The sequence below is a fragment of the Haliotis rubra genome, unplaced genomic scaffold (assembly GCF_003918875.1).
Source record: "Haliotis rubra isolate DU_JTF1 unplaced genomic scaffold, ASM391887v1 Scf172, whole genome shotgun sequence".
Taxonomy (NCBI): Eukaryota; Metazoa; Mollusca; class Gastropoda; order Lepetellida; family Haliotidae; genus Haliotis; species Haliotis rubra.
Genome location: NW_025765692.1, coordinates 1,576,041 through 1,588,668, shown reverse-complemented (window position 1 = coordinate 1,588,668; position 12,628 = coordinate 1,576,041). Strand labels below are relative to the sequence as shown.

The 12,628-nt window shown below is 39.4% G+C and overlaps 1 protein-coding gene across 3 annotated transcripts in view; it reads right to left on the bottom strand.

Moving 5' to 3' along the window:
• Positions 1-4,455: 4,455 nt before the first annotated feature.
• The window catches only part of LOC124272744 (CRAL-TRIO domain-containing protein C3H8.02-like), a 39,271-nt gene continuing 31,098 nt past the window's right edge, over positions 4,456-12,628 (bottom strand). For all 3 annotated transcript variants that reach the window (XM_046707947.1, XM_046707946.1, XM_046707948.1), the window contains exon 7: positions 4,456-5,611. In XM_046707947.1, coding sequence (XP_046563903.1) covers positions 5,515-5,611 — 97 coding nt within the window. In that variant the 3' untranslated portion in view covers positions 4,456-5,514. The remainder of the gene's footprint in view (positions 5,612-12,628) is intronic.

Sequence of the window (12,628 nt, the reverse complement as noted above, 5' to 3'; positions counted from 1 at the left end):
AGAGTGAATCAGATTGTGAAAGTAACTGACGTCTGTACATTGTAAAGTTAGTAATCCGAAAGGGATAGCATATGACTGTATAAACAAATCAATTAAAACATGAAATGATTGTTTTTTTCAGAACTGTTGTTTCCCGGGGACAGGTTCTGTAACAAATCCATGTATGCATGCTTCGCACAAACGCAACATTAATAACATTCTCTGCTGCCTAATTTAATGAAGTTAACTCGTCCTGTCGTTTGTGCCATTTGACATCCCGGGTTATGCATATGTAGAGTAGCTCAGGTCAAGCTGAACAAGCTGTAGGTGCTTCTATTTACTTAACATAATGATAGTAAACTCTAACTAACATCTCTACACAATGCTACCAGCTCCCAGCTCCAACATAAACACATTGCACATCAAAATCCCTGAATCAAACATGATGTAAACAGCAATGTCAAAGGAAATCTAAAAACAACAAACTAGAGCATCCAAAACAATCCAGGTAATTTATACATTCTTCCACTTACCACTTGTGTCTAGAAAACCAGATTCACATGTTAAAATAACCAGTGAGATATCTGACAAAGTATGTGATAAAATGCTGCACACAGCAAGATTATCTACAGAACATATACTATGAGCTGCAGCATAAGTTGGAGAAAAAAATGAAGGCGTAATGAGTATGTTCAGGAGGTTTGGTTCAGAGTGAGTGAGTGAGTTGTGCTCTAACACAAACAAAAGGTTTTATGCTAGCAATGTGAAGGATATTTCCAAATTTCCATCAATGAAATAATTATCTCAAATACAATTAACTACAGTGACGGGTACAACGGGTATATTTCAGATGATGAACTATTGTCCTGCCACTGCATGTGTTTGTGATGATTCAACCATTGTGACAGGACACCACATATTCATGAACACCTGGTGTCATCATCATTACCATAATATAAACACATACTTAAAGTCAGAACAGTATAACTGGACTCTTAGCTGAGGCTTTTGTCACTTTATCTAATAATTAGATTCAGAACAGGAACAGTTTGCTGCCATGTCAGGTGACTTAATAAACTTCTCTGCCCCAAATGGAAACAATAAACCGGAACTCTTAGCAGAGCTTTTGTCACTTTATCAGGATTCAGAATAAAAAGAGACTCTTACAGAGGCTTTTGATAGAGATCTAATAATGTCAGATTCAGAACAGTACAACCGGACATTTTATATATACTTATATATTTATCACTTTATAACTAATAATTAGATTGAGAACAATATAATCGGACTCTTAACAGAGCTTTTAAGTCACTTCTTATCAAAATAAATGATTCTGATCAGGAACAGTTTGTCTGCTATGTCAGGTGACACAATAACCTTCTCTGCCCCAAATGGAAAGCATAAAGGAACCAGTCAACACATGATATATATATATATTGTACTATTCAAAACAGTCCTATAACAACATTTAAGGAATGCCAGTGCTGTCAGCTGTAGTAGACACAATAAGTAATATAATAACGAGCAGATCTTCCATGCCACCTCTGAACAAAAGATTTGATGACATACCTTTTACGATTTTGTCAGAATGTTCCATACACACTGAAGCAAATGAGAAGCCAAAATTAGCCTGTTAGAAAACAGCTTTCTCAAAGCTTTACAACACTTGTTCCAAATAGTTACTTACAATAGAGGCTCTTTACAGAAAACTATTTTAACAATATACTCACAAAAAAATTGAAAACTGAAGTGTTTGTACATGAGATTGTATGACAATACTTCTGACAGCCTAAGAAAGTCCCTTCCATTTCCAATGTTATGCCGGTGAAGCAAGAGTAAAGTTTTGTTCAGAATATCCTATTCAAAGTTGTTTGATTAGGAAAATATTTTGACTGCCCTATCAGATATTCTGAGCAACGCTCTGATTGGTCAGATTCAAGGTTAGTGTGACATAACCCAACCTGGAATGTCACCAGACCTTTGCTTAGCAGTAGGGATTTTGATGACATTAACACAATCAGATGAAAACATTCAACCTCAAGTGCTCACAGAAATGACTGAAGCACACCTAAAATCCAAACACTTTCATAAAAGACTCATCACAAGCACGGATGCTTAACTATTTGCAGTGTGACAGAGCAATGATGTCTGTTGAAGAACAAAGACTAGCTGTGACAGAGCAATGATGTCTGTTGAAGAACAATGACTAGCTGTGACAGAGCAATGATGTCTGTTGAAGAACAATGACTAGCTGTGACAGAGCAATGATGTCTGTTGAAGAACAATGACTAGCTGTGACAGAGCAATGATGTCTGTTGAAGAACAATGACTAGCTGTGACAGAGCAATGATGTCTGTCGAAGAACAATGACTAGCTGTGACAGAGCAATGATGTCTGTTGAAGAACAATGACTAGCTGTGACAGATGCTGTGACAGAGCAATGATGTCTGTTGAAGAACAATGACTAGCTGTGACAGAGCAATGATGTCTGTTGAAGAACAATGACTAGCTGTGACAGAGCAATGATGTCTGTTGAAGAACAATGACTAGATGTGACACAGAGCAATGATGACAGTCAAAGAACAATGACTAGATGTCACAGAGCAATGATGACAGTCAAAGAACAATGACTAGATGTCACAGAGCAATGATGACAGTCAAAGAACAATGTCAAAGAACAAAAGAACAATGACTAGATGTCACAGAGCAATGATGACAGTCAAAGAACAATGACTAGATGTGACACAACATTGATGCCAGTCAAAGAACAATGACTAGATGTGACACAACATTGATGACAGTCAAAGAACAATGACTAGATGTCACAGAGCATTGATGACAGTCAAAGAACAATGACTAGATGTCACAGAGCAATGATGACAGTCAAAGAACAATGACTAGATGTCACAGAGCAATGATGACAGTCAAAGAACAATGACTAGCTGTGACACAACATTGATGACAGTCAAAGAACAATGACTAGATGTCACAGAGCAATGATGACAGTCAAAGAACAATGACTAGATGTCACAGAGCAATGATGACAGTCAAAGAACAATGACTAGATGTGACACAACATTGATGACAGTCAAAGAACAATGACTAGATGTGACACAACATTGATGACAGTCAAAGAACAATGACTAGATGTCACAGAGCATTGATGACAGTCAAAGAACAATGACTAGATGTCACAGAGCAATGATGACAGTCAAAGAACAATGACTAGATGTCACAGAGCAATGATGACAGTCAAAGAACAATGACTAGCTGTGACACAACATTGATGACAGTCAAAGAACAATGACTAGATGTCACAGAGCATTGATGCCTGTCGAAGAACAATGACAACCCATCACAATAGCACACTACCAGGAAACAGTAGCACCCCTCCCAGCACGGTGTCATGGCACAATATTCCAAAACGGAGCATAACAGAGCATAGAATAATTGCATAAAAGATGCACTGGCCTACTGTAACCAACATAGTCTTGTCACAGATCTTCCAACTAAACAGAACATCGGATCTTCCAACTAAACAGAAATCAGACCTTCTTCCATCTACACAGAACATCAGACCTCCACCTACACAGAACATCAGATCTTCCAACTAAACAGAACATCAGATCTTTCACATATACATAGCATTAGATCTTCCACTTAAACGGAACATCAGATCTTCCACCTACATAGAACGTCAGATCTTTCACCTACACAGAACATCAGACTTTCCACCTAAACAGAACATCAGATCTTCCACACAACCATTGAGATCCTCATGATACACTAGTAACTGTTCCTAAGAACATTTTGATCAAAGAGCTGCCCAAACTATAAAATATAAATTCAACATCGCATCTATAGAACTAAATAAACATAGAGAGCCTTGTACAATAAACGCCTCTACACTGTGACCATATAACCTTCACCTCTTTGGAATAAACCAATTAGGACAATATGACAGCCTGAATTTGTATCAGCCTCTTTACAGGTCACGATGACTGATTTTCTTGCATCACCACACAGTATACATCATGTACACTATGATGGCCGAGAGAAGCAGGTGACATGTAGCCCTACATATTGTACATGTATCTTTCATAACAATATTAAATACAATTAACATCATGAATCTTGAAAAACAGCTTTCAAAAATGAAAAGTAAGAGATGTTTCTTGTGCTTTTGTACTGTAAACTAAATGTCAACATGTTTGTGTGTAGATACAGCAAATGTCAGGAAATCGTACACAACAACAACAATATCTGATCTGTCCACATTTCATGCATCAATATTTTTTAACAAACTTTGTTCAATAGTATTCCCAAATATGAAATCAAGAAACCATTATGTTACTGGAGGAATTACAACATCTACATAGTCATTGGGTTACAGATTTTAGAGGGAAAACACCTGTGGATACACCAATGCCAAAAAGACCTTGGTTGGTCATTTGGAAAAAAATAGAAAAACAGACAAATTTCAGATTTCTTTATTATTGTTAAGCAACTTTTTTCACAAACGTACGGCTTTATCAAGTAAATGCTGCAATTTTCTCTACACACATAATTCTTTGTGTACCAGTCAAAACAACCTGAACAATATTTTGCATATAAGAAAATAAAGATTGTACAAGAAAGTCAGTGGAGCCTTCCTGTGAAAGAAGTTTACTGTCACCTTCAGCTAAACGAGTCTAAATCAATGTAATTGTTGAATGTGACACGATACAAGCTACATCTTGCATCAAGGGACGAGGCAGGTTGGGGGACCGGTGTAACCAACAGCATCTACATTTCTAAGGAGCTGAGCTAAATGTTTACAGATTGGTTCGTTAAACACTAAAATGTTCCAGACTTAAGACAACACTAAATGCATAGGCAAAAGTGGAATGTGATTTTACAGGTTTCCAGGAAGTAACTACTAATATTGGATCACAAATTTCTAACATTTGACTCATGTGGATTTTCAAAAAGTCGTAAATGTTCACTCCTTTCAGCCATTCTTATCTACCTCATGATGTCAGAAGTCCAAAAAAGGCAAAAGTGTATGAAAGAAAAACATTTCACCTGTCAGTTTCCATACTAATCTTTCCAAAGTTCCCCAAAATGTAAAAGTATGAAGTTACCAGTGGTCTAAAACATGCCTGTATTCTATCTCCTCTTGTATAGGAAATTGTATAGTCATTACTGGCAATAGAAAAATTAGCAAACCAATAATCTCTTTCTTATCTACACAAAAAGGTAAAATGCTCATTCAATAGACAGTTTCATAAATAAATCAAGACATCTGACAAAAAAAAGAAAGAAATATCACTACCCAAAAGTTGAGAAAGACCCTCCATCTGCAGTAACCTGGGTGAAAATATCACAATACATACACAGGGAATGTCCCTGAAGGTAGGTCCCGCCATCAAGGGTGGACGTGATGACGCTGAATCTGTGTGGTTCAATTATACAAATACTCCTATTGTTTCCTATAGTGACACCTCAATCCCAGGGGACGGCACTGATCACCACTAGCGCCACCTGCTGGTAGAATCAGTCATCTGGGGGAAGGGCGTCCGGGTGGACGTACTGACATAGGTCAAGGTCATCTGCAACAAAACGCACCTTGCTGGCTGTGACATCATTCAACCTGAAATGAAAGTAAAAGAAGTCATATCATAACCATTGCAACCAAATGTGGAATCTGGAATGAAGCAGTCATGGCAGACAAGTGACATTACACTGATATTGCCTTACTGTTGCCACGGCAACAAAGTATGTGACAGCTGACTCAGATGTGAAAAGCTGGTTACCAGTGTATGAAATAAGCCAAAAATCCAGCCAGACATCAGGGTTGGTAACCTCAAAATGTTACCAGCCCAAATCGGATTTAACCAGATCAGACAATCCAAAGAAAATTACTCAGTTGTATGGAACATGTCACATAAAACTTTTCCAGACCATGTGACTATCGCCATAGCAACACAGTACACACCAGGCTTGAATAGCCCATGTGACTGTTGCCATAGAAACATATGGGGCATACTAGGGTTGTATTGCCAATCTGACTGTTTCCATAGCAACACATTACATATAAAGGTCTATGAAGCCATGTGACTGTTGCCATAGGAACACATTACCTACCAGGGTCGTATAGCCCATCTGACTGTTGCCATAGGAACACATTATATACCAGAGTCATATAGCCCATGTAACTGTTGCCATAGGAACACATTACATCAGAGTTTCCGCTGGAATTTTTTACAGCTGGACATTGTGACCGGCTAGCATTTCAAATACAGGTCATTTGTAAATTTTACCGGTCAAATGATCACGCTTTTCATTGTGCACAAGACCTTGCACCCTAACAACCAATCAGAAATGTAGAGGATGTTGCAATGCGTCAATGCTATTTTTAGCCTGTGGTTTTCCAAAACTGTTTTGTTTTTTATTTGACAACTCCTCGATGTCATTATGAAAAATGTAATTTTTAGAGTAAAATTGATATTTTATACTTATCCTGACTCATGCTCTTTTTGCTTGTCTTCTTCTTCTTGCGAACATAGTGGAACACTTGTATCTCCCTAATTGAAGCTCCCTTCAATGTAAAATCACTAATTAGTACTCAGCACGAGTTACCTCCCTTCCACGCGGGGAACGAGGGCGCCACCTCCACCCATGTGCCTCACTCTCTCCTCATATACTGAGCCCAACATTTGAATTTACAGGGAAATCCAAAGTGTTATGTGGGGAGGATGGGAGGGCTTACCTCATGAGTCAGGATAAGTATAAAATATCAATTTTACTCTAAAAATTACATATTTTCCTTATCCTGACTCATGCTCTTCTTGTAGACTCCGGCCGGAAAGGGAGGTGGGAAAAATATAATACTTTGGATTTTAATAATTAGTGATTTGAACTGTGATGATTGTAATAACCCTATGGGAACTTCATAAAGGTACTGAACTGATGAATTCCTGCTGCTAACTTATCAGCTGCCATATAAAGGTTATTACAAAGTACTTTATTATGATAAAGTATATATAACATTAATACAATGCTTAAGACTAATAGACTTAAGCTTGTTAATATGCTAGTATAAACTCCTTAGAGTTTGTTAGCTAAAATACTTTAAGATATAAACATAGTACTAAGCTTAAGATATGATTAAACTTAAGCTAATTATATAATAGCAAAACTCTTTAGAGTTTGTTAGTTAATATACTTATATGATATATATATAATGCTGAGCTTTAGATATGAATAAGCTTTAGCTACATATATAATAGCAAAACTCTGTAGAGTTTGTTAGCTAATATATTTTACAATATGAGTATAGTACTGTGCTTAAGATATAATTAACTTAAGCTACATATATAATAGCCAAAACTCTGTAGAGTTTATTAGCTTATAGATTAATAATGTAACCATAGTACTAAGCTTAAGATAAGATTAGACTTAAGCTAAATGTATATAGCAAAAAAAACTCCTTAGAGTTTATTAACTAATATACTTTTATGTTATAACCATAGTACTGAGCTTAAGATATAATTAAACTTAAGCTATATATATAATAGCAAAACTCATTGGAGTTTTGTTAGCTAATACATTTTATAATGTAACCATACTGCTTAAGATATGATGAAACTTAAGCTAATTGTATAATAGCAAAACCCTTTAGAGTTTGTTAGCTAAAATACTTATATGATATAAACCTAGTATTGAGTTTATGAAGGAAAACTTAAGCTACATATATAATAGCAAAACTCCGTTAGAGTTTGTTAGCTAATATACTTATATGATAAAAACATAGTATTGAGCTTAAGATTTGAAGGAAACTTAAGCTACATATATAATAGCAAAAAAAAAACTCCGTAGAGTTTGTTAGCTAATACAAGTTATAATGTAACCATAAAGCTTAAATTATGATGAAACTTAAGCCAAATATATAATGGCAAAAACTCTTTTAGAGTTTTGATAGCTAAAATACCTATATGATATAAACATAGTACTAAAAGCTTAAGATATGAATAAGCTTAAGTTACATATAACAAAAACTCCGTGGAGTTTGTTAGCTAATACATGTTATAATGTAACCATATTGCTTAAGATATGATGAGACTTAAGCCAAATAGCAAAAACTCTTTAGAGTTTGTTAGCTAATATACTTATATGATATAAACATAGTACTGAGCTTAAGATATGAATAAGCTTAAGCTACCTATATAAAGCCCAAACTCTGTAGAGTTTGTTAGCTATATATTTTTACAATCTGAGCATAGTACTATGCTTAAGATATAATTAAGTTAAGGTAAATATATAATAACCAACTCTGTAGAGTTGTTAACTTATATATTGTATGATGTAATAATCATAGTACTGTGATGATAAAAAAGAACTTAAGCAAATTATATATAGCATGTAGCTATTTAGTACTGTTATAAGATAAGTAGAAATCTGTGAGATTGACTTATCTTCTCCGAGGAACTGTCAACTGTAGTGCGAGGACCATGGGATCGAATTGGTGGATACCTGAGACGTCCTCGGTGATGATATCTCTCAGATAATGGTTGGCAACCACCATATCGGATCTCCAGAAAATAAACCCTCCATTATTTCAAATAACATTGTGTAGATCAATGCAGAAGTTAACGCTCTAATATCATGAGCATTAACAAGCTCATGGAGGGTCGGATTGGGTCCATCCAAACGGAGATATAGTACGTGAGATTTCATTCTGCGTAAGTTGATGATAGAGGAAATAATCTGTTGTATTATTCCCTTCTGTTTGGTTCGGTGGAGATAAATTTACAGTGCTCTTGCTGGCCATCGTGATAGAATCATCATATCATAAAGTCCAAGTATGTCATCCAGGCGTGTTCATAAACCTCACTTGTGAGGTGTTGGAGCACTATATTCAGATCCTCAAGTTGGAGGGTGAAACTTCCGTTTTAATTCTTCAATCAGAAAGTTTAAGTAGGTTTACTAACCATCTAGTTGTGTTAGTAGCTTGATTATGAAATTCAGCTGTAGTCTGAGGCGGCTGTGGATTTAGATCCACTTGTATCCCACGTCGTCTAGGTTATTAAGCTGCGAAGTCCTTGTGATGTAGGTGCACAACCAGGTGTGTCTGTCCTCGTTGAAGTTTATGTAAAATTGCCTGACTGCGTGCCCTCGTCCTAACTTGACAGGGGAGGTCTCTAACCTGAAGAAAGCAGCCCAATCATGAAGGTTCAGATTAACTGGACTGTAAGGAGGCTTGCTCGTTCACTGAAATATAGTTGTCACTTGTAGCGTAAGTGTTGACCTGTGAAGAAAGATCGACCTCTGCGTGAGTGGATTTGTCCAACAGCGGTCCAATCAGAACAAGGCATTTTGATTCTGTAGAATACCCAGCTGTGATGTCACCGGTGTAGCAGGAAAAACCTTGTATAAAATGTTGCCGTCGTTGATATTAGCATAATCGTCGGTCTTCACCGTAAGCTTCGAAGTTACCCGAGTGACCACGTGTTTGAGGGTTAAAAGGTAAGCGAAACCTCGGTAGCGAAATACCTCGCTCTGTAATATTAATGCTGGGTAGGTTATTTTCCTGGCTGTCGTGAAAGTAACTTCAGTTTTGAATATAATTCCGACTTTCTTATATAAAGGTACAATAAACTTGCAAGTTGTCAGCTTGTAGACTGTATACATGAATGTATCGTCATAATTGTAGAATTAAAGCTGAACTTGTTGTACATATTTCTTCTCAGAAACTTTGGCGATTATGAGTTATACTGCGCTGTAACAAGGCTGCTGTTCAATTTTCGATATTGAATTGTCTGCAGATCTGCGTAATGGTCGCATGTAGATACTGCGTATCGTAGTCGGGATTGCATATTCTAGCAATCTATCACGGAAAGGTTGATTTCTGTGAAGATCTATGCAACGTCGTTGATTAATTAATATAGCGGCGTTTGTGTTGTAAATAGCCTGTGCAATTGTCTTAGCGTGGAAAGGCTTATAGGCGACATATGGCATACAGTTGATAGACAACTTATCGCGATGTCTTGAAACGGACTGACGAGTAGCTATATATGACGAGTGGCTAATATATGGAGACCTTGGAGGAGAATTCCTCGGTGGGCGCCCGGAGATTTCAGCGAAGCTCGAAGTATCAATCTAGATTTCCTGTGTGAGGTAGACTTGGAGCCACTTAGCCTTAGCGACCTTGAAGGTATTGAGTCAGAGCCCGATCAGTATATATATAATATATGGCTTGCTTATGAAAGCGACCTCTGTGTTCAACAGGGTGAGTGAGTGTATTGTTTTACGCCCGCTGGTGGCGTAACTGGTGAGGCTCTAGCTCCCAGCGGAGGTGGCCTGGGACTTCCTAGGCGAAGTGTCGAAATCGATCAATATATGAGCGTTAGCTTCATACAGGGTGTGGTTCTTGCTGGTTCTGCATAAGTAGAGCCGAGTAGATCATCCTATCATCTTCAGAAGTCGGTGTCCGCGAAATCTGGTGATAAGAATCTCATTGATCGTTCTAGATCTATTAATGCCAACAACATACGCCTCTGGCGTTTGAACTATTATGGCTTTATGGTAGGCTGTGTCCACATACTGTGGCACCGCGGCAATCGAGTCGATTGGAGGTAAGGTGATGGCGTCTGCCTGCGTCTTCCTTTATCAGGTATGTCTGCGCCCGAGTTGCCACTCTTGGAAGGTGAAGAGAGATCTAGGTTGTTTACCATCCAATATAAGTATCTCAGCGTCTGAGAAAATGATGCCTCCATCATTTTCTATCCCAGCATCACTGATGAGAGGTTGATGCTCTTCTGATGGTGGACTGTGTATTTCTATCTCTATGTCGGGTGGCCTTCGGGGAGACCTGACTGTAGACTTGTGTGCAGACTTGTGTGGTGACCTGTGAGGCGATCGGCGTGGTGATGTACGAGGAGATGTCGGCACGCGGTTAACGGCGCGGAGATCGTGTTGGTGAACTCGTCTATCGTTGACCTTCTCGGAGACCTGTGAGGAGAATGTTGATAGCTTAGCGAAGCTCGTGTAGTCAGGTGTCGCCAGCGAAGGCTTTAGCGAAGCCCTTCAGCTTCCTCTGCGTCGGTCCTGGGGAGCGGCGATTTGACCTTCGCGAAGGCTTCCGTGAGGTCTGGCCGGTCTGAGTCGCATCTAGGGATGAAGCGAGGAATGTGATGATCTATCCGCCGAAGGCCTTCCAGCGAGCTGTACATCTGGGTCGCCGTGGAAGTGGTCTGCGACTTCCTTCAGCGAAGGTGGCTTCGTCGTGGCTGCTACGCTGATGGGGGTGCCTCTGGGGTTATCGTCTGCGTTGGAACCTTCAAGGTTCGGCCTTGGGCTGGCTGCTTCCCAGTCTGTGGTGGCCCTCCATCATGATCATGATTTGCGCAACAGTTCATCTGGGATGGTCTGCGGCAATTAGTCGGTGCCCTCTCTCGCGATGTTAGCGGCGGGACCCTCAGGGAAGTCGTCTGACGTCAGTGTAGAGACATCAGGCTGCATGGCGATCTCTGCTGATGTCACTGTAGCTGCCTCCGGTCGCTTCTTGTGGCGTACGTCGGGAATGATGATCAGCTGATCATCGTAGACGCCCAGTTCAGCGGCTGGAACAATCTCGGTTGAGAAAGTCCTAGTAGACTTCGTTGATTTCCCCTCAGAGGTCGACGCTGCCCTGGGGGTGCGAAGTCTGCGTTGAGTGTTGGTAGCGACGGGACCCTCATGACATCACTGTTGCCGACATCGGTCATTCTTTTGATGTACATCAGGTATGATGATCGGCTGATCATCATACAGGCCCAAATCTGCGACGGGAACAATCTCGGCTGAGAAAGTTCAAGTAGACTTCGTTGATTTCCCCTCAGAAGTTGGCGTTGAGATGTAGAAAAACTCTAGTCTTAATGCGGCGATGGGATGTCTGGGGAAGCAGGACACTTCTTGGAGGCGGCGGACTACGTCCCACGCCTCTCCACCACTCTAGCGGAACACCAGACGGGAGCGGGGTCGACCAACAGCAGTAGACTGGCGAGGGTTCAGGTGTCTCAGTCATGGCTAGACTCTGCATCTGCGACCTATCTGCTGCGGCGTCTCAAACGCATAAAAGTAATTATTTATTAAAGGCAGAAATGGATAAATTAGTACGCAACTGCAGCGTGAATAAAATGAACATGGTAGCGGTACAACTAGGGCATATTAAATGCGGATCAGCAGCAGAATAAAAAGCGTAATCTGCAACAGAACAGAATTTTTATCAAGCGTAATCCACTGAAACAAACCACGGCGTCCGTGAATAAACAGTAGAAACGACTAAATATCAATATATAATTGTTGAAGGATACTAGCTAAACCTCTATAGATGTCTATCACGAGGTAACTAACTAAATATAATCAAAGGATATAGTGTGTCGGGAGACACAGGTGCTCTCACGTCCAGCTCACTGGGCGAAGAAGGAGAGAGTGAGGCACATGGGTGGAGGTGGCGCCCTCGTTCACGCGCTTGTGGAAGGGAGGTAACTCGTGCTGAGTACTAATTAGTGATTTTACATTGAAGGGAGCTTCAATTAGGGAGATACAAGTGTTCCACTATGTTCGCAAGAAGAAGAAGACAAGCAAAAAGAGCATGAGTCAGGATAAGGAAAAATCGTAATCTTTT